Below are 22568 nucleotides of genomic sequence, written 5' to 3'. Positions count from 1 at the left end.
CATTTCACTATACGCGAAGGAACAAGAGCTGCCCAGGGCAGGACTAAACGGGGGGTCGGGTGCTGTGAGCTCAAAGGGGCCAGAGACTGCTTGGTTAAGATGCTCAGAGAAAGCATCCTGGAGGAGGTGGGCCCTCAGCAGGGCTCCAAGAAAATGGGCTGAATTTGGAGATGAAAGAAGGAAGGAAAAAGGAACAGCATGAGCAAGGCTGGAAGGCAGGGAGCAAACGGCCCATGAGAAGATTAAACTCTAAAAGTATCCTTGTGAGAAACACCCTAACCATCATGCACACCTGCGTGGGGGTGTCACGTGTACCAGAGCTGGTGGCGAGCTGTCCTCCAAAACTTGGGAACCTCTCCACAGTGTCAAAATGTCCTGATAACTACATTTCCCAGCTCCTGTGCACCTCGATTGGGTCAGGGCATTTTTGCCAATGGCTGGAGAAGGGAAGCAATGCATTCCACGCTGAGGCCCGGGCTTTAAAGAAGCTGTGCCTTCTCCATACTTGCTTCCCCATCTACCAGCTGACACGGAGGTCTCCGAGGTCCCGTGCAGGGCATTTTCACCTGGGCCCATGGACGCCTAGGGATTCTATAGGTGGATCCATGGGGTCTATGAGCCCCTTGAAAATGTGCAAAATTTTGTGTGGATGTGCATGTGTGTATTTTTTTCTGGTAAAAACAATTAGCTTTTATTAGCTTCTCAAAGGAATACATAACAAAAAAATGGTTAAGAACCAAGGTAGACGGTGGAGCCACAAGATGGAAGGAATCTCCGTCCCTGAATGTCCGCGTGGAAGACGAGTGCTGATGAACCACACCCGCATTAGACTGCCACGTAGGCGAGGAATAAACCGGTGCTGTGCGGACTCCCACAGCCAGGGTTTATTTGTTGTGGCGGCTAACACTGCGCTGATACACTTGGGAAGACACCGGGCTGGGAGCTGAGAGACCTGTACTCCAGGCCACACTCCGGCACCACGGAGCTCTGTGGTCTTCGACTGGTTGTTTGGTCCACTCCTCTGGTTAAGAGAGGAGGAGGCTAGAGGCTCTCAAAGGCCTCAGAAAGTGCCATCTTGTTTCCTCCCAAGGTCTTCCGACTCAAGGATTAATGTACAGATCACTGGGGCTTGGGGGGACCAGGTGGTGCCCCCACCCCTTCACACAAACTGCCCTTACCAAGGTCTCCCAGGCCCCCCATGACTTCAGCCAGGGGACACTTCGGTCCTCCTCTTCCTTGATCTCTAGGAAGATCTGGACTCTGCCTGTGGCTCCCTCCCTGTGGAAACTCCCGCCTTCCTTGGCGTCTCGACTCCTCTCTCCCAGGTCATCCTCCTGCTCCTCGGGCTGCTTCTCCTTAGTGTCCTTCATTGAATTCTCATTCTCCACTTGCCCCCTTGATGTGGCATGATCAAGATCAAGCTATCCTTGCCTTCCCTACAATCTGTTGTCGACACAGCAGCACCAGTGATCCTTTTAAAACATAACTGAGATCATCTCACTGCTCTGTTCAAAACCCTCTGGTGGCTCCTTCATCGTTCAGAGAAAAGGCCCAAAGGGCACAGTGACCTTCAAAGCTCTACCTGCCCTATCCTAGCCCCGCTACTTCTCTGTCTCCCATCTCCCTCTTGCTTGCTCCATTCCAGCCCCCTGGCCTCCTTGTGTTCTGGGAACCCACCAGACATGCTCCAGCCTCAGGGCCTTTGCACCTGCCATTTCCATACATCTTTTAGTCCTTTGTCATCTCTTCAGTGAGACCATCTCTGAGCACCTTATTGAAAATTACAACTACCCCCACACACACATTCCCTATTCCCCTTCTCAGCAGGATCTTTCTCCATAACAACCTTAACCATATGATGGACTAAATGTTTTGCTGATTTTGCTTATGGTCTCCTCCCCCATCAGGGAGGATGTGCAGGACTTCTGTTCAGTTCCCTGCTGTATCCCCAGCACCTAGAATAGCTCCCAGCACATAGTCAGCACTCAATAAAATGTGTTGAATAAATAAACTCACCACCTTGTCCCAGACCTGCTTCTCCAGCATTTCACAGTGCTGGCACCACACCCATTTGGTTACCCCAGCCAGGAAAAAGGGGTCACCCTAACTTTCACTCTCCTCTTGCAGCAATCTGCCACCACACCCGGAAGCCCACCTCCTGGCTCCCAGGATCTCCCACCCATCCTCACACCTGGTCCAGGTCAGCATCACTGGCACAGACAGCAGTGTCCTGAGTGGCCTCCGACTCCAGGTCGAGCCCTCAACCCATCCTCCCACTGCAGCAGAGCCAGCTTTAGAAACCAAAACATGGTCCTATCCCTTTCCTCCTGGCTTCCTACTGCTGGACTTCCTTGCAGGGCGCACAGCCCCTTTACAGTCCAGCCCTCCCTCCTCCCAGGCCTCTCCCTTCGTCACACCGTTCCTCACAGCCTCCATGTTTTCTCACACACTCCATGCCCTTCCCTCTCCCTGGAACACCCTTGCTGCATCTGTCTGCCTGGTTACCTCCTCATGCAGCAGGATCCTGGGCCCCTTCCATGGGCCTCCCTGGGCCAAGCCAGGGCAGTAGAGAGAGTCAGGAGAACGGAGTGTCAGCTCTGGCTCCACTTACTAGATGAACATCTCCAGGCCTCCATGTTTATTTGTCAAGTGTGGAATGATAATAAGTGCCTTGAGGGTAATTAGAAGCATTAAATGAGATAATAAATATTATTGTAGGTGCCTCAAAAATATTGTAGGTGCTTAATAGTATTTCTTCCCGCGAGCTCATGGCCTCCGTACTTCTACTTATCACAGCATTTTTCACCTTGTTCTGCATTTGTCTCCCTGCCAGGCCGCGAGCTCCTGCAGGGCAGGGACTGTCTATTCAGTTCTCTTTCCCCACGGCCTACCTAGAGCCAGCACCTTAACTTTTTTTCAACCAACGAATGTTCTGAGCAAATTAATGAACAAGGTGGCCACCAGAGGTCAGCCTCACACCCAGGATAGAGCCAGCCCACGTGCGAGTCCTGAAGCAGCCTAGGACCCAGGATGGATGGCAAGAGGCAGGCTGAGGAGCAGCAGCCCTGGGGACACAGCAAAGACGCCGGAGTCTGGGCGCATTCGGCACAGCCGCGGGCTCTTCAGGCGTCGGGGTTTGATTCGATGCTCTCTCAGTGTGCCCCGTTCTAGCCCGGGGGGTACGCGCGGTAAACCGCGCGCTAAGCTTCCCAGCTTCCGCTTCCTCAGCTGAGAGAAGGGTGACCCCGCCGCCGACTTGAGAGGATTGCTGTGAGGCTTCAGTGGCTGGAAAGGCGACTGGCACAGATAGTGCTTGAGAGAGTAGATGCTTGTTACGTTTGTGGAGTAAGCGCTGGCCCAGAACTGCAACATCTACGACCAGGTGAAATCCCGCGGGCGGTGTCTGCCCTGAGTGATGCCCAGTTCAACCTCCATGTTCACACCTCCCACGTTCAGAGTTACAACAGTGAGCACAGAGGGGCTGGGGGCTGACCTGACTCCTCAGTCTCAGAATTTCAGGGGTCAAAATAAGGGACCTAGAAGGTTGTCCTTTCCCAGCCCCACCTCATACCAGGATACCCTCTACCAAGTTCCTCTTCGGTTTACAAGTATTGGGCAGCAAATGAGGAATGGATCTGTTCAAATATTGGGATGGCGTTAGTCATTAGAGACTCCCCCCCCACTCCCTCCCATTTCCTATTTCGTGAGAAACTTTCACTACTGTGCAGAGTGCCCACAGCCTCCAAGAGAAATAGATAAAAGGTGCATTTCAGAGACGGTCAGGGTCACTCCAGCCTTAGAAAAATGGCATAGAAAGGAGGTCCCAGGAAGGGGAGATGAGGGGACCACGCAGACCCGGAATCCCCAGGAAGCAGCTTCAGGCCAACTCCAAGGTAAGATACTGAACAACATCATCCCGATGCCAGGTGAGATAATAGGATGTTAAAGAGATGCCTGGGGTTGTGCATTCTCAAGACTGAGTGGACCTAAAAGTAGGGTGATTCCTGAGGAACGTGGTCCAGAAAGATGGACAAGGCGAGAGGATCAGCACTCTGCTTCTGTGTCAGGGCCTGACTAGCTCGGATTTACTCCCGTCAGGTGGGCAATGAGGTCGTAAGGGTAACAGTAAACACACTGAGCTCTGAGGTGGGAAACTCTGGACACCCTGGCACGTCAGCACGGCCCTCATGCGGCACTTGGCTTGAGGGGTGGTGTGTTCGGTAGGGCTGGGGAGTCAATGCCAGTGGAAGCCTTGAAATGAGATCTAAAATGAGATCTAAAATTGCCTAGGCAGCAATCAGAGCTCTTCTCTGTGGGTCTTAAAGCTGCACTTTGTCACCCAGCCAAACGAAAACAAAAACAAAGCTAGAGATATTGTGGAGGGGACTTGTGCACCTGGCTGAGGGTTGACTAGATGACTATCATGGTCCCTTCCACCCCCAAGACTCTGTAAAATGTTCAGCAGCAAGAGAATATTGACACAGAACTGATTGGCAAACAGAATGTGAGGTTATATTATTTTTTAATGGAATTTAATTCATATCATATAACATATCATAAAATCCACCTTTTGAAAGTGTGCAATTCAGTGCTTTTTAGTACATTCGCAAAGTTGTGCAACCATCACCACTATCTAATTCCAGAACACTTCAAAACCTCCCAAAAAGAAATCCCATACCCATTAGCAGTTACTCCCCATTCCCTCCTCCCCCAGCCCCTGTCAACTACTAATCTACTTTCTGTCTCTACGGATTTGCCTATTCTGTATATTCATATAAACGGAATCATACAATATGTGGTCTTGTATGTCTGGCTTCCTTCACTTAGCATAATGGTTTCAAGGTTCACCCATGTTGTAGCACGTGTCAGTACTTCAATCCTTTTTATGGCTGAACAGTACAAGAAATATTCCATGGAAACATTTTGTTTATCCACTCATGAGTTGATGGACATGTTGGCTGTCTGAACTTATTTTAAAGGAATGGTTATATAAATGCATTCTTTGCCCACCCCTTCCCTCAAATTAAGAAAATCAGTAGCAAAATGAAGGGCAAGCAAGGAAACCACCCAGCAACTGGCACTTAGAAAAGGAAAAGCACCCTTGATTTTTAGGGTAAGTCAATAAGAATGGGGCCAAGATTATGGGGCCTAGTTTGAAACTCCCAATGCCTTCCAATCCCATGGTCCAAGGTGAGTCCATCCACCAAGACATCCATTAATCCATCAGGAAGTCCTTGGATCAGCAGGAAGAACTAAAAGTCATTGTCCAAATCAGTGGTTTTTAATCTACCTTCCAGGGACTCCTAAGGTTTCATGAAAATTACTCAGGGCCACCAAGGGGGCTGGGGCTGGGCGTAGGTGGACAGGACCCTGAGTCCAGCCCCCATCCTGCTGTAACTCTCATTTTAATTGCTTTATTTGATGAGGTTCCCTCTAAGAGTTCATTTGGAACAAATAAAGGGGGTCCAGGTCCATGGCTAAAAAAATGTTTGGCAACCACTGGTTATGGAATCATTGGACTGGAGTTGGGTCTCCATGGTGGCTGTTCTTATGAGTTCTTCTGAGGGACCTTGAGGGTGACTGTCTTCACCTCCGTGTAGGCCTTAAGCCCATCCTCCCCCAGCTCCCTCCCATTGCCAGATTCCTTAAACCCTCTGAACGGCGTGTGGCAGGTGACCACATTGTAGGGGTTTACCCACACCGTCCCAGCTTGGAGTGCCTGTGTGAAGTACGTGGCCTTGTCCAGGTCCTGGGTGAACACAGCGGCAGCCAAGCCATACCTGGTGTTGTTGGCTCTCTCAATCACCTCCTCAATCTTCTTGAACTTGAACAGGGCTGCACAGGCCCGAAGATCTCCTCCTTGGCGATCCTCATGTCCTCCTGCACACCACCAAAGACTGTGGGCTTGATGGAGAAACCACGCTCCGCGAAACGCTCCCCACCACAGAGAAGTTTTGCCCCCTCCTTCTGGCCAATCTGGATGTACCCCAGGATTCGTTCAAACTGCTCCTTGTCCACCTGGGGCTCCTGCTCGGTGTCCAGTTCAAAGGGGTTCCCAACTCTCCTCTGCTTAGCTTTCTCCACGGTTCTCTCAACAAACTCATCATAGACGGATTCTTCAACGAAGGTCTGGGAACCTGCACAGCAGCACTGGCCCATGTTGAAGAAGAGGGCTCCATGGCATTGTTCCATAGCGTGGTCCACATTGGCATCGGCCAACACGATGCTGGGGCTCTTCCCACCCAGCTCCAGGGTGACTCTTTTGAGGTTGGAATCGCTGGCCGCCTTCTGGATCAGGTGGCCCACCTTGGTGGAGTCGGTGAAGGCAACTTTGTCGATATCCGTGTGCTGGGCAATGGCCGCTCCTGCTGTTGGGCCATAGCCAGTGATGATGTTCACCACCCCAGGGGAAAAGCCCGCGTCTTTGATGAGAGAGGCCAAATACAGGGCAGAAAGGGGTGTCTGCTCCGCAACCTTCATGACCACAGCGTTGCCTGTGGCAAGTGCTGGGGCCAGCTTCCAGCTCTGCATGACCAAGGGGAAGTTCCATGGGATTATCTGGCCACAGACGGCAACAGGCTCGTGCCGGGTGAAGCAGAAGTGCTCACCATCCATGGAGATGGTCTTGCCGTGCCACTTGTCAGCCCAGCCAGCAAAGTACCGGTACACCTTGATGACCTCATCCAGGTCCAAGACATAAGATTCTTGGAAAGACTTTCCATTGTCCAAGGTCTCCAGCGAGGCCAAGTAGACACGATCCTGCTCCACTAGGTCAGCTAGGCGGTTCAGCAGCCAGCCCCGCTCCGAGGCATCCATCCGGCGCCATGAAGACCCCAGGCAGAAGGCCTCTCTGTGAGAGCAGCCCGATCCACGTCAGCCCGGTCCCCCTCAGCTACACGGCCAGTGACCTCTCCTGTGGTGGGGTTGACTGTTGGGAAGGTCTTCTTGCTGACTGCATCTAGCCACTCATTGTTGATGAACAGCTGGCTGTAGCAGATGTCTGGGCTCAGGCTGGGGCTTGGGAGGGCTGTTGCAGAGGAGTGTGGGGAGGCTGTGCCGCGGAGGCAAAGCAGCCGGGGCACCAGGAAGCGCAGCATGCTGGCTACTCTGGAGAGGGACAGGAGGAACACGGGGCACAGGTGAGAGGGGCAAGGGGCTCCCCAAAAGCCCAACAGCTCAGATGTCCCAGGATTCTAGCATAAAGGGTTGTTCCCTCTAAAACACGGACTGCAAGGGGTACAAAGGTCCTGAAGAACTCTCTGGTCCAACTCGGTCATGTCCCATCTGTCCTCCGGCTCACTCCCTCACCTCTTCTGGGTCTTTGCTCAGATATCACCTTCTCAGCAAGGCCTTCCCTAACCATCCTTAATGATTGCAACTTTCCTCACCCCCAGCACTCTCCATCACCCGGACCATGGTTTATTTTCCCCCATCTGACATACCAAATAGTATCTTTACACACTCGCATGTTTATTGTCTGCCTCTGCCCAATAAAATGCCAGCTCCATGAGGGCAGGGATTTTTTTTTTTTTTCCTGTTTCATTCATTGCTATGTCCCTGAGGCCTGGAATTATGCCTGCCACAGAGCAGCCGCTCAACAGTTATTTTATTTTTTTTTGTGCGGAAGATCAGCCCTGAGCTAACATCATATGCCAATCCTCCTCTTTTTGGCTGAGGAAGACCTGCCCTGGGCTAACATCCGTGCCCATCTTCCTCTACTTTATACAGGATGCCACCACAACATGGCTTGCCAAGCGGTGCATCAGTGCGCACCCAGGATCTGAACCTCCGAACCCTCGGGCCGCCGAAGTGGAGCACGCACACTTAACCGCTGCATGACCAGGCTGGCCCCTCAACAGTTATTAAATGATATACTGAGGAAACATCAAAATTCCCACAAAGCCTGTTTAATTGACCTAAGAATGGAATAGAAACCAGAGACTCAGAGTTGTTCGCAGAGAGGGCGTGCCTCACTCCACCTCTGTGCCTCAGTTTCCTCACATGAAACGCCTCCTGGGGCTATGTTGAATGGGGTCGTGCATACAGCAAGCCCGGCCCCTCCACCCAGGACATCAGAGCTGGCAGCGCCCTCAGAAACCAGCGCGGCCAGACCCCGGGCACAGGCCTCGGCTTCCCAGAAGTGCAGCAAGTCCAACAGCAGCGGGAAAGAAGGGCCCGTTTCATCTTGTCTGCAACTCTTTATTAAAACAACTATAAAATGTAAACAGTATATAAATTTATTCAGTGAGATTTAAATGGTATATAAGGTTCCCAGATGCGCTGAAGCAGTTACTCTCCAGCCAGGACATGAATCCCTGCACCTTTGCTGCCTCACTTGCCCCACCCAGCAGCAAAAAGGATTGCAGCTCCCCTCCTACCCCCACCCCCAGCACCCTGCCCTCTGCCACTGGGCAGAGAGCAGCAAAGAACTCATCTGGGAAGCAAGGCCCCAGCCCAGCACAAACCAATGCTGCAGGAAAGCCCTCCCTGGAGGGAAGGTTGAGCCAGCAGACCTGTCAGGGGTGCACTCAGGCTCCACTAGGCTCAGGGCTTTGCTCTATGCTGGGACAGAAGCAGCCTTGGGTCCAGACAGGCCTGAGGAGGGAGAAGTCCAAGGGGAGGTGCGGGTAAGGAGGGGCCACCAATCCACGGTGTGGGTGTGCAGGGGTTAAACAGCCAGGGGGGTGGTCACAGACCAAGGCTGGTAAATCTTTCATGCCAAGCCAAGGCTGTTCCTACTCTATGAGGTCTGCACTGGCACCTCCACTTGCACGTAGGAAGATCACTGCTCACAGCCACCACGCTTTAGGGGTTGCAGGCCATCTTCTCAGCAGTTAACTCACTGGGCGTCCCAGCAGCCCTGGGGGTGATCCGGGCAAGGATGACTCCCATTCTGGAAGAAGACTGGGGATCAGAGAGGTTCAGAGACTCACCGAGGACACACAGCAAGTAAGAATAGGAGCCTCAGCCCGGATTCCCACAGCCTTAGCTTTGTGTTTCCTGCTGACTATGGGCGATTTCTTACGGTGCCCTGTATTTAGCGCCCACTCCGCTAAGAACCGGACCTTCTGCGTCATCGAGGACCGGGTGGCGCCCATGTCACCTTTTCTGCGGAGAGGGGGCGCGTGTCCCGGCCTCTCGGCTATGGTCAGGGGCCCCTGCTGGAGTGGGCCGGGTGGGCGGGAGCGATGAGGTCGAGCTAGCGGGGGAAGGTTGGGAGGACGGCCCCGCGTCCTCGGGGACCATCAGGCGCCTCCCTGGGACCCGGGGGCGGGGGCAGGGGTGGGGAGCGTGGAGAGGTCGGCCCCCAGAGGGGGCAGGCGAGGCCCAGAGAGGAAGCCTCCATCGCGGGGACGGGAGCCGCGGCCCGCCCGGGGCCCGCGGGGGGAAGGGCGCTGGTTACCTGCGGAGGCGGGGCCGGCGCTCCGGGGCAGGGGCAGGCTCTCCCGGGTCTGGTCCAGCCTCCGACGGCGCTCGCGCCGGCCCCGCCTCCGCGCGGTCCAACGAGGCTCAGCCGCCAATGAGGCGCCGCCGGTCTGCGCCCGGGTCAAGGCCGCTCCTCCCTCCAGGCACGGGCGGGTCGGGGCTTGCGGGGGGGTCCCACACCACGCAAGCGCTCGCTCCGTCGCGTCGACTCTCAGAGCTGGGGTCCTAAGGCGCTCGTTTGCGAGCGGAAACAGAGACCCAGGATGGGGAGGCCTTCCCCGGGTCACACGGCAGTCGGAGACTGGACCCCGGTTATATTTTGCATTTCTCCCTTCTACACGGTGCGCCTTGATAGGCAGCCATCCTGAGCATCTCCTTAATCTCCTTTGTGCCTCCTCCTCTCTCATTTTTTTTCTCCTTTGGTTCGCTAATTTGTGACTGTCTTCCACCCTCACTGCTCTTTTTCCCAGTTCCTTTAAGAAGATTTTATATTTGTGCATTTAAAAACAGCATTTTTTTTGTCTTAAGAACAAAAAGAATATATGCACAATGTAGAAAGCTTGGAAAACACAGAAAAGGATGAAAGAAGAAAAAAATTACCTTCAGTCCTTTTACATAAAAGTTGCCATTCATCTTACTAGTATTTTTTTCCTCTGCATTTTTCAAAAATTCTTTTAATAAAAATGAAATCGTATGGTGACCTCTATTTTGCTGCCTTTTTTTTTTTTCTTAGTGACTTATTATGAAACTTTTCTCATGTCACTAATTAACCAGAAGACAACATCCTCCTTTCCAAGGTGGCACAGAATTCCACGGTAGGGTAGACTGTTGATGGACATTTTGATTGTCTCCATCCCGCTGTTGCCATGAAGGATGCTGGGACAGCCATCCTGAACAGGCATCTCTCACTCCCTGCACCTCCACTGCACCCTCCTGGTTGGAGAGGCCAGGAAGCTAAGAGCTAAGTTTTGCAGCCTTGTTTGTGGCTAGAGTTCTGGACGTCAACTAGGTGCTGCCGATTAGCAGTACCCCTGCCAGATGTGGGAGGCAAAGGGTATAGTCCTGCCCCTTTGGGGCATCACTAGAATGATGATGGCAGAAATGTGCGGTTTTCTGCATCAGGGTTCCTTGTCCCTTCCCCAGCTTCCTGGGTGTGGGATGGTGGCTGTGGCTGCAGCTCCTTAACTCCGGGTACCTGTTCTTTGAATCATGGCTGTGGAGGTGTGTCTTGAGCTAAATAGCCCCAAAGGTGGCCTCAGATAGGAACGAGGGTGCTGGGCACGTCCATCTTGATCTGGGAGTCAAGTCTGAGGGTCTAGGTCTCCCTGCTTCTCCCTCCAGCCTTCCAGCAATTCTGTCAGCCCGAGTATCTGTATTAAACCCCTACCTCTCCCCATAGCTAGGGTTCATATTCTCCTGCTTGAACCTGACTGATTCACATAACTCTTTCCTCAAGCTACCTCTCTACGGAATCTTTTGTTACCACGTCATCCTCAGGATGTTCACAGCCCTTGCTGCAGAATTTAGTTCTTCACTAACAGCACCATGTCTTGCATCCTTCCACATCTAGGCTCATGTTTTCCTCTGGTTTCCCCAGCAACTCTGTAGCTCCCGGCAAAGCCCCTTCTGCCTCCCCTGCAGCACATGGCCCACCTAGCATCCCTGGGCACTTGGCAAGGCACTCCGTGGTTGATTGACATAACAACTGTTTGGTCAGTCATTAACAGGCCTCATCTGTAGAGGCAGTGAGTCCAGGACAAAGCAAGTTTCAGTCTTCGTGTGGTCAGACCACACTGGAAAGCTGTGGCCGGTGTGAGAGGCCAGCGGCAGACAGGACGTGGCCCGCGTGGGGAGAGGTTGGAGGCTGTGTCCTGTGAGGAGAAGCTGAAGGAACTGGGGGTGTCCACCCCTTAGAACTCTATGCACAAGGTTGCGCCCTCCAAAGGGTAAAAGCAGACATGGTCTGCGGGGTCCCAGAAGGCAGAGCCAGACCAGTGAGGGGAAGTTAACAGGAGGCAGAGGAAGAACTTCCTAAAGCAGAGGTGGCTAAGCATGGATGGGAGGGACTGCCTTGAAAGGCAGTGAGCCTCCCATCACTGGAGGAGTACAAGCAGGGGTAGACAACCACTTGGCAAAATCCTGTAGAGAGGAGTACCAGATAAGGACTGAACTAGATTTAGCTATGCATCAGAATTGCCTTGGAAGCTTAAAAAAAAATTACAGTCTCCCTGGGTCTTACCTTCAGAGATTCTAAATTTTTACGTGTTGGTTGGGACCCAGGAATTTTTTTAAGTTCTCCATATGCTTCTGATATGCAACCATATTTAGGAAGCAGCGGCCTAGGTGGTCTTTGGGGATTCTATGATCCCACCACGGATGGTTTTCAGAAACGGACTTACCCAGTGAATGCTTTGTGCGTAGCTAGATTCCATGCCGCACGCCCACCCGTGCCACTTCATGAGCTGCAGCTGGCATCAGAACTCACCCAAGTAGTCCTGTGGCAAGGCATTTGTACGAGCATCCAAAAAATAAAAACCTTCCACAATGCTTGACATTTATGACTTGGAGTGAAGGATGGATGTGCTGTGGCTAAGGGTAAAAGGCACAAATTATTTTTGCAGCAAGTTGACTATTTTTTAGGAATGTTTTGGATTCAGCTTTTTAATTGGCAAAAAAGATCTAGGCCTCTATAACGGATGTTGGGCCTGGAGCCACCGTGAGTGTTTAAAAGGATTGAAGGGGAAGTTGGTGGGACATCACAAGCTGTAGTCAGGTCGTTGTCAGAAAGGATGTCACCCAGGACATATTTACACCGGCTGGTGCGGGAAGAGAAGCTATTTCTAGCCTTCAGCGTTTGGAGCCTTATATGTCTAGGAAGTTACTGGGAGTATTCAGGCTCTGAGATAATGAACAGAACAGATGGATTGCAAACAAAAAGAATGTGGCTGCACTGGGCGTTTATTCCACACTGCACATGACGAGGGCCTCCGTCCGCTGCCCTTGAACTGAAGATGGAAGACTGGGTCAAGACACTGAGGGAGTTGCAGGGAGTGGAAATTTCAAAATGAAGATGCATGTAAAAAGCAAACCAAAATATACCTTTTTTTCTTCTTTTTCTCCTAAGTGAACCTCTACCCTCTGTGAAGTTACACTCTGTGAACGTGACCGAAGTCTGAATGTTGTCAAACCAAACCAGCCCTGAGTATCTGCCACAAACTCGGTTTCCCTTCTGCCTGCCAGGCTTCCTTCCTCTTTCCCTCCCTCTGCACCTCAGTTTATAGTTGAGGAAACTGAGACCCAGAAGGGGAAAGGGACTTGGCCAAGGTCACACAGAGGATGAGTGTGGAGTTCAGACCAGCATGGAGGCTCTCACACACACGCGCAAACGACACGACGGAAGCAGAGCTTGGGGCAGCGCGGGGCATCTGCAGCGAGGGTCCTGAGGGAGGGACATGACCCTGGATTGTACGGGGAGGCCCAAAGCAATCACAGGGTCCTTATCAAAGGGACACAGGAATGTCAGCTTCAGACAAGGAGATGTGATGACAAGCAGAGGCTGGAGTGACGAAGCAACAAGCAAAGAACGCAAGCAGCTGGAAGAGCCAAGAGAATAGTTCTCCCCTGGCGTCTGCAGAAGGAAAGCAGCTCTGCTGACCCCTTGTTTTTAGCCCAGTGAGACCCATTTCAGACTTCTGAGCCCCCAGAACTGTAAGATAATAAATTCGTGTTGTTTTAAGCCACTGAGTTTGTGATAATTCGTTATAGCTAACGAACGGGAGACTGATACAATGATTCACTCATTTACAGCCCTTGTAGGCTGTAGTGGAGCTGACGGTCTCTGGCCCACCTGGAGCAAGCCAGGCGGTCAGCAGCATTCCACCGCGTAGACAAGCCGTCCTTATGGCGGACACTGTTTCTTCTGTGTCCAGCATCCCTTTCTTCTGAAAACGGCACCCCTGCTCCGCCCCCAGCCCAATCATATTTTCAAGTCAGAACTGCCCATCATAGCATCCTACATAATCTGGGGACCTTGTTAAGCCTTGTTAACTATAAATGCCTTATATTCTCTATTTCTAACAAGCTCCCTGGTGCTGGAGCGCGCGTTGAGTGGCCAGCGTAGGGATGAGATCTGAAGGACAAGCAGGGGCCAGCTGAGTGAAGAGGCCGGCTAAAGCTGCAGGTGAAAGGCACAGGCATGCGCACAGGCCTCAGGGTGGGGGGGCTCGAGGTGCACTCCAGGAACCGGGATAAGACAGTGGGGCAGAAGCAGGAACAGCCAAGGGGAGAATGGCTCTGGAAGAGGCTGCAGGCGTGGGCAGGGATTAGCTTGTGCAGGGTTTTGGAGGCCCAGCCCCAGATAAGAACTCTGACTCCTGGGCCAGGCACCCTGGATAAACTAACCTGGTCCCGCCCTGGAGCAGCTCAGAGGACAGCAGGGAGACTGACCCAAACAAGACGAATGCAATAAACTGTCACACACCTCTAACAGAGGCCAGCTCCAGCTCTGAGCAAGCACACAGGAGGGAGCCCCGGTTCCTCCCGTCTGGGACTTCTGGGGAGAAGATGACCTTTGAGCTGAGCCACAGACCAGTTAGAATTAGCTCAGACACATGTGATTAAACAGTGGTTCTCAACTGTGACTGCACATTAGCATCACCTGGACAGATTTTAGAAACACTGATGCCTGAGCAACACTCCAGACCAATGGAATCGGAATCCTTCGGTGGTGTACCTGGCTGTCAGTTTTTGTTCTGTCGTTGTTTTGGTTTTCAGCTCCTCTGTTGATTCTAATATGTAGCCAGGTTTGTGAAATGCTGATGTAAGAGAAAACCCAAAAGAAGCTTAAACAAGAGAGAAGTGTATTTCTGTCTCTCTTGAAAGAAGTCCAGAGAGAGGTTGTCTGGGGCTGGGTGCGGGCTCCGCTCTGTCTTCCTTCCTACAGCAGAGGATCCTACTCGAGTTTTGAGGAAGAAGGAGGCAAGGTTGACACGATCCAGTTTGCTATTTGAAGAGATCCTTCTGGTTGTAGTGTGTGTCTCCTCTAGTTTCCTAGGAGGAAATACGAACCCAAGCTGTGTTACCAAGATCAGCAGGGGTTGATGTGTACTTAAGCTGGTTCCTGATGCACACAGGGCATGCACACTCTCTCATTTTTGCGTATATTTAAACTTGTTCATAATAAAAAGTTAAAAAAATAAGAAAAGATTATGTTACCAACTCAATAGAATGTGTCCTCCTGGTTCAAAGGCTCTTTAATGGATCTGTCCCTTCATGACATTCATGATTGGGCCTTCGGGATCCATGTCTTTATCTAAATCTATTTAATTATTGGACAGCAGGGGTCACACAAAGGGCATGGGCTGGGTGTCAGAGCCTGGATGCCCATCGCTGCTCCAGCCTCTGTGTGACCTTGGGCAACTTCCTCCCTTTCAGCCTCAGTCTTCCCCACTGTAAAAGGAGGGAATGTGAGATGGACAAAAGGGCCATTAGGGGATCAGGGCCCCAGAAAATTGTATTAAAACTGTTAAATAATGTTCAGTGTTGGCAGAGTCCTTGGACCATAAATTTTGGACCCCGAATGCATGCTATTTGTGAGACCCAGTCGATTGACCTTCCTATCCTGTTGCCATCGCTGGTTATGGGCCATCATGAGGCGATGGTTGAAGTACAGTGCTGGCAGGGCCGAGGGTATCTGCACAGACTTGCTGACCGAGCGAGCCTGAAATGCCTCCCCACCGTTAATGACACACGGTGCAGATTTGTCAGGGAACACACAAGGCCTCTTGGATCCAGCAGTATCCGACTCCTGGGCGACCGGAGAAGGGGAGCAGGGATGAAGAGCCACTCAGGATGCCCTCGCCTTTCACCTGTCTCCAGTCAGTTCTTTTTGGTTCAAAGACCATTTCCTCAGCACAGCCCTTTGCCAAGGCCACAGTTTCCACATTAGCAAGCACCTGCCACCCATCATTCCTCCCTTCACTCCACTCCTGGTACTGATGACCCTGTTGCAAGGCCCTGGCAGTGCAGAGATGAATCAGACTCCATCCCTGTCCTCAGGCTGCTCACAGACTGAGGAGGCAGACAGAAGTGGAAACTGGTGTGTTTCTCTTACACAGCACAGGAACGGCCCGTGGTGCCAAGAGAACAAACAGAAACAAGAAACAGAAGAAAACAAACCCGGGAAAGCCAGGGGAGCTTCCTGGAGGAGGTGATACTTGAGCTGAATCTTGAAAGCTGAGGAGGCTGGGGGCAGAGACGGCATTTCTGGAAGACAAAGTTGAATATGCAAAAGGCCAGAGGTGAGAAGGGGCTTGGTGGCTTGGGGAGCTGTGAGTAGCTCCTGCTGGCTGATGCCTGGGGTATGATGGGCAGGGTAGAACCAGTGAGAGAGCCAAGGCTGGAGCGGTCAGAGGGGGACTGATCATGGAGGGCCTTAAGTGTTATGATAGGAGTTTGATGTTATCCTGAGGAGGTACAGAAGGGCTTTAAGGCAAGAGGGTGACTTGGTTACATGAGGACCATCCAATTTCATCAGATCCCATGGCCCCAGATCCCAGTGAGTGAGGATTAGGTTTAGCTCTGAGTAACTGAGACTACAATACCAGTGGCTTACACAAAACTGGAGTTGATTTCTCTAAATAAGTAAAAGAAGCCTGGAGGTAAGCAGTCCAGCAATAAATGATCCTCAAGGATACAGATCACTTCCAATTCCTCATTTGGTCATCCTTGGCAGTGGGCATTGTCTTCGTGGTCCAAAATGGCAGCTACCACATCATGTTTCAGACAGCAGGATGGAGAGAGGGATGAGATAAAAAGGCAAAGTGTTCATGCCAGCTGCTTTTAAAGAAGGGTCCTGGAAGCTGCCCCCAAACACTCCCACTTGCATCCTACTGGCCAGAAGTTAGGCACATGGTACGGATAGCTGCAAGGGAGGCTGGGATATGTGGTCTTTATTTTGGGTAGTCATTTGGGGGGCTTCCATTTCTGTGGCTCAGTGGGAAGAGAGATACTGGAGGATAACTACGAGCTCTGCCACAGACCCTTCCAAATCTACTGTGAGGACAAGTGTGATCAGCTTCAGTTGACAGATAAGGACACTGAGGCTCAGAGAGAAAACGATTCACTCGTAAGTGGTACATCTGGAATTGCAGAGCTTGGCTTTGAATGTCACACTCTTAAGCACTAGGCGGACTACTGGAGGTGACTGACCTGGACTGAATCTCCCCGTCCCAATCTGGTTCCAAAGATGCTGCCATGTGTCTGCCTCAGTGGGTCATTCTGGAGAAGTAGCCCCTGCCTGAGTGGATTCCCATGATGGCTGATCCCACCCCTGGCCTTATAGAATCAGGGACAGGTCAGGGAGCAAGGGGGCCCTTAGACCTTCTGATCCCATACTGCCAAGGTACAGATGAGGAAACTGAGGCCCAGAGAGGCAAAAGGACTTCCCAGGTCCTTCAGGGAGTCAGTGGAGGGCTTGGACTAGCATCCATAGGGAGAACCCACACGTGGCACTGTCTTACTTATTGTCCACCTGGTGCTGGGTGTGGTGTTCAAACAACCTTTTCAGTTAGGCTGCATCCTGGTTAAGGCATCTGTGGTGGGTTAGTGAAGTTGCCCAGGGTTAGAATAAGAAAGGTGCTTCCCTTTGCATATCAGTTCACGTGGATTATGGGTCATGCAATATTCCTTCCCAGAGCAGAGTGACACGTCTGCATGACGGGGAGGATGGACCTACAGTAGAGAGACGACATGCAGTATCATGGGCATAGCCCTGGGCTGGGGGGCCAGAGGCCTGGATCCCAGGCTGCCTATGTGTCCTCTGGGCCTAACTGTCCGCACAATGAGGGGCTTGGGCTAGATCACAGACCTAAATGGAAGCTTACACAGAAGGCCCATGTGGAGCCCAGTGAAAGGGAGCTGCTTGCTGCCCCCTCCCCCTGGTGACCCCTGAGGCAGCTCCAGGGGTCTCTCTGGCTCAGTGCTCCATCTTGCTCTGCCCCTGGGCTAAGATGTTGGGGATGATCATGAGGAAGGCAGCGTAAAGTGACTGGGCGGCAGGAACCGGGGAGTGTGGCCTCCACCTGGTCCAGTGAAAGTCCTTCCCAGGGTCTGGAGGACAGCTGGCCAGGTCTGTCCTCCTGGGGCCAACTTCTTGGGCCAGACGACCTGCTAGAAAGAAGGGTAGGTGGACAGATCAGGGCTCCCTGACTGGGCAATGGCCTCATTCCCAGCTGCTCTCCTAGCTGTTCCATAAGCTGGCCCCAGTCAGGTGTGTAGAGGGTGGGGAGGCTCCTTGGGCAGCCAGTATCAACATTGGGAAGTGCTTGAGCCCATGGCGGGGCCCACGCCCAGGCGTGCTGTTCAAAGCACTGAACCGAACATCCAGCGCTGACTGCAAGCAAAGAGCCGGCTGTACTTCTGTGCCCGGCCAGTGTCCCCCTGGCTGAGCGAGGCATTAGTCCTTTGGATGCCAAGTCATGAGGAGGTTTAGGAGTCCCAGGGCAGGGGCTGGGAGGCCAGAGTGGAGGTGGGCCCTTGGGGGCTCAGACATCGGCTGCTTACAAACTGGTAGGTGAGTGTTTCAGATTAAAGCACCTGTATGGAGTGCTAGCACTTTTCAGCTGAAAATGAGTCTTGCGTGGTCATTTATGACTTGAGCCAAAGGGGTCATCACTGTGATGGGAAAAATATGAATTAATAGTGTTGTTACCCTGACTGTACAGGATGGGAGACTGAATCCCAGGGAGGGCCAGGGACGTGCCCTGGCCAGGCAGTGAGACCCCGGCTGGGCAGGGCTGAGCAGAGTAGGACCCTAGTCTCTGCCTCGAGCATCATGGGAAGCCACTCCACCCGTGGCTGTGGAGGTGCACTCGCTGCCTGCTGGGGATAGACCAGCGCCTTTCATAGGCCTGTTTATTTAACAGGCTTCCCGCCTCTCAACACCCAGAGGGAAAGAAAAGATAATTCAATCCTGTTTTCAAGCAAAAAGAAAACCAAAGAGGAGGGGTAATGAGGGGCAGAACAATCCTCCAGCGGGCGGGGCCAGAATCTCAGATTGCTGCCACCAAAGCCGGGCTCAGATGACAAAGGAACTGTTGTACTGAGTGGGGCTGTTTATTCACCAAACAATGTTTGCAAAACCTGTCTAATAATTATCTCCTTAGAATCGTCATTTCCATTCTCTGCTTCACGGAGCAGCCAAGTGTGGAAGAGAGCCCCCCGCCGCATGTGTGGGCTTCAGGCCACACCTGGGTCTGCCCCTGCCTGTCCCCGTGGTGTTGCTCCCCGGGCTTGCAGCCCCAAAGCTCTCTCAAGCTGGGAAACTGTTTCTCCCTCCGGCTGATGAGCATTGAGGAGCACAGAAGAGGAAAAACAATTATTTTTGAAACCTCGAGTCCATCCCTTCAGGAAGCCCTGAGTCCATAGTAAACCAAGCTCCTGGTCTTAAAACCAGAAAAAGGATTTTTAAAATTCTGGTCTGCCTGCTAGACAGGCTCTTCCCTTCCCGAATATGAGTAAATGGGTAATTTCTTGCAACCCTAAGGCAGGCTGGGAGCAAGACACTCATCCAGGTGACATTGTCAGGCGCCTGCCCCGTGCTTTGAATGCGGCACTGGAACCCCACGAAGCCAGAGAGACAGCTGCTTACCCCCTGTCTTGTGTCTCTCTGGAGTGTGAAAGGCTTGGTTTAAGCATACTTGAAATGTCACCACATTAGTGATCTTCTGAACCTTCCTGTGCATCCTGAAAATTTTAAAAGGGGATAGAGTAGGGGACGCTGAAAATGACCCATCTGTCTGGACTGAAGTGTAATAAAAATTAATATGATTGAGGGCTTACTGTGTGCAGAGCACTGTCCGTGGATCACGTCATTTAAGGCTCGCGTCACACCTGTGTGATAGGTAACCTAGCTCTGATTTCTGTCTTGGAGGACGAACAGATTTAGAAAGGTGTTGCTCAGCCTGGCTGCAAGGTAGAATCACCAGGGGGCTTACAAAAACACTGAGACCCAAACCCCACCCCAGACCACCTAAATCAGAGTCTTTAGGGATGGGGCCCAGCCATGGGCATGATTTGCTCCTGGTGATACTAATGTGAAGTCAGAGTTGAGAAGATGGGATTGTTTAATTTGCTCAAGGTCACACAGCTGAAGAGTGATGGAGGTCTAGCTCACAGGAACATGTCAGAAGTCGGGGTCATTCATTAACCTCCCAAAGGAACTGGGGTGTGAAGTTCTTTCTCCCCTTAACAACAAAGGCATATTCCAGCCTGAAACCTCCAGCACTTACAGCTCTGGAACGAGAGGTGTTATTTCCTGCTCTGAACTTTCCAGATTGTACCAAACCAACATGACACTGTGTATTAGTTTGCTCTTGCCACTATAACAAATTACCATAAACTTGTGCTTTGAAACAACACACATTTATTCTCTTACCGTTCTGGAAGTCAGAAGTCTGAAATCAGTTTCATTGGCCACCTCAAGGTGTCAGCAGGCCGCACTGCCTCCTGAGGCCCCTGGGAAGAATCCACTTCCTTGCCTTTTTCAGTATCTAGAGCTGCTTTTCTTGCATTCCTTGGCTCATGGCCCCTCCTCCATCTTCAAAGCCAGCAGCCTAGTAGCTGCCTCCCTTTTATAAGGACACTTGTGGTTGCATTTAGGGCCCACCTAGATAATCCAGGATAACCTTCCCATTTTAAGATCTCTAATTTAATCACATCTGCAAAGACCCTTTTTCCATCAAAGATAATACTCACAGGTTCTAGGGATTAGGACCTAACTCTCTTTGGGAACCATTATTAAGTTAACCTCACACAGGAAACAAGGGGATACCCTCATTCACGTTTTCATTCAGGTTCTGAAACCAAGGATGAACGAGTTCAACTTTTCGCTGGATAAGGATGAAACTGCGCCTGTGCCCACAAGGTTAATGTGGGAAACAAAGTAACCAAAGTTTCTGAGCTTGCCTTGCAGAACAGCAGGAGGACCGCTGATAAAGAGTAGCTTGCTGACAGCCCTCCGCCTGACTAAGCCTCATGCAGGAGCATCATTGAGAAGCTAAAATGACTGATTGTAAGCTTTACACGTCATGGACTAAAGATCCACCGCATGCAATACATAGAACCCCCCTGAATTTGCACAGGCGGCCTGTGAAGAAATAGGAAAGACAGTCGCTCCTGCACAGAGGACTCTTGGAACTTCATCCCCCAAGGCCACACACTCCACTCCCTACCTTATTCTCACAATATGCTTTGGAAAAATGCTTAAAACTGCATGTAGGCAAGCTAATCTGTAACCGGTAAAAAGAATAACTTGTCAGCCAAAAATGTCCGTCCTCTGCCCAAACTGTTCCTTCTGTCCCAGATAAGGAAGGAACTGAGGTTTTCTTAGATTCCTCAGGAATGTTGCTTTCAGCAGATCCGCTACAGGGAGGCGCCCAATGTTCCACAGTCATCCATCCCCTGACTCTCCTGAGCCCCTTCCCCAACCCCGTTTGCCTTATATAAGCCATTTCCGAATCAGTTCCCTTAAGATGGGTTTTTTAGGATGATAGTCCACCGTCTTCCGATACACTAGCTTATCGCTTGTTAAAGTTCTTTCTCGACCACTGCCTGCTTGGCCTTTCATCTTGCAGTGAGCAGATCAAGCCCTTGCTCGGTGTCAGTTCCAAAGCCATCTGTGATCTGGCTGAAGGCAATTGGGCTGAAAGCATGTTGGTTGATATTAGTTTGGTCCAAATGACAATTTGGTTAAGGAACAAAAGAATGTTATAGCCAGCCTCCAAGATGGCCCAACGACCCCGCCTCCTGCTATTCACCTTCTGCCCACGCTGTGCAGTTCCCGTCCACACTGTACTGGTAGGGTTGGTCTGTGTGACCAGCAGCATGTGGCAGAAGTGATGGTGGCATGTCACATCTGAGATTAGACTGTGAAAGACTGAGGCTTCCATCTCGGGCTTTCTCTCTGATCTCTTGATCTGGGAAGCAGGCTGCCACGTGTGCTTTGGGGAGGCCCATCTGGGAGGAACTGAGGCCGCCTTCCAGATTGCCAGCATCCCCAGGAGTGCACTTGGAAGTGGATCCACCAGCCCCAGGCAAGCCTTCAGGGGGCTGCAGCCATGGCCATGGCCATGAGAGACTCTGAGCCAGAACCACCCAGCTAAACCCCTCATGGATTCCCGACCCTAGGAAACTTGTTTAAAGGTGCTAAGTTTGGGGGCAGTCTGTTACCGAGCAATAGAGAATGAATACAATGAAGATTCTCAGTCTCTGTTTTCTCTACTATTGGTCATTTTTCATTCTTCCAATGGTGCATTTTGCAAACTTTTTGGTAACTTGAAGCCCTTTTGTCCATTTTCCAGACGTGTGCAGTGATTAATTTTTCTCTTTTACAAATTTTCAGCCATTGACCTCTGTGTTCTCATGTTTTAATATGAGAAAAGTCAAAAGAGGATGACTTAGAACAATCTGATATCTAAAAATGGGGGTTTACTGGAACAAAGGGCTTCACTGACGTGGTGGAGTTTGGAAGGGACTGTGCCATCCTCTGGGCCAGAGATTCTCAAAGGGCAGTGAAGGACCTTCTCTCTCAAAATCATGGGGGCCTTGTTAGAAGGCTCATCCTCAGACACGCCTGCTTAGAATCCCAGCGGAGAGGGGGTGAGGGGTAGATCTGGGAGTCTGCCTCCCCTACAAGAGCCCCTGGGGATTCTCCTGAGTCCCCTAACCCTAACCCTGGCTCCAGGTCCCCTCTGTGTGTCTTAGTCAGCTTGGGCCGCCATAGCAAAATACCACATATGGACGGCTCGAGTAACAGAAAGTTATCTTCTCACATTCATGGAAGTTAGGAGTCCACGATCAAGGTCTGGCAGAGTTGGTTTCTGGTGAAGACTGCCTTCCTGCCTTGCAGACAGCCACTTTCTCTCTGTGTCTTCACACGGTGAGAGAGAGAGAGAGGGAGGGAGGGAAGGAGAGAGAGAGTTCTGATGTCTCTTCTCATAAGGACACTAATCCGACCAGATCAGAGCCCCACCTTGTGACCTCATTTAACTTTAATTACCTACTTATAGGCCTTATCTCTAGATACAGCCACACTGGGAGTTAGGGCTTCACTGTACAAATTTGAGGGGGACACAATTCAGTCC

At 51.5% G+C, this 22568-nt stretch overlaps 1 protein-coding gene across 1 annotated transcript; it reads right to left on the bottom strand.

Annotated features, from left to right (window-relative positions):
• Positions 1–4630: 4630 nt before the first annotated feature.
• On the bottom strand, positions 4631–7189 carry ALDH1B1 (aldehyde dehydrogenase 1 family member B1). The gene is given in 3 exon segments (XM_004443992.3): positions 4631–5835; positions 5838–6860; positions 6863–7189. Coding segments are annotated over 3 exon segments (1545 nt in total). The 5' UTR covers positions 7098–7189; the 3' UTR covers positions 4631–5548.
• Between the last annotated feature and the right edge of the window lie 15379 nt (positions 7190–22568).

This window comes from Ceratotherium simum, chromosome 29, assembly GCF_057802395.1.
Source record: "Ceratotherium simum simum isolate JZ-2026a chromosome 29, ASM5780239v1, whole genome shotgun sequence".
Classification (NCBI taxonomy): domain Eukaryota; kingdom Metazoa; phylum Chordata; class Mammalia; order Perissodactyla; family Rhinocerotidae; genus Ceratotherium; species Ceratotherium simum.
The sequence above is the reverse complement of the archived record's forward strand: the minus strand, read 5'-3'. Positions and strand labels throughout refer to the sequence as shown.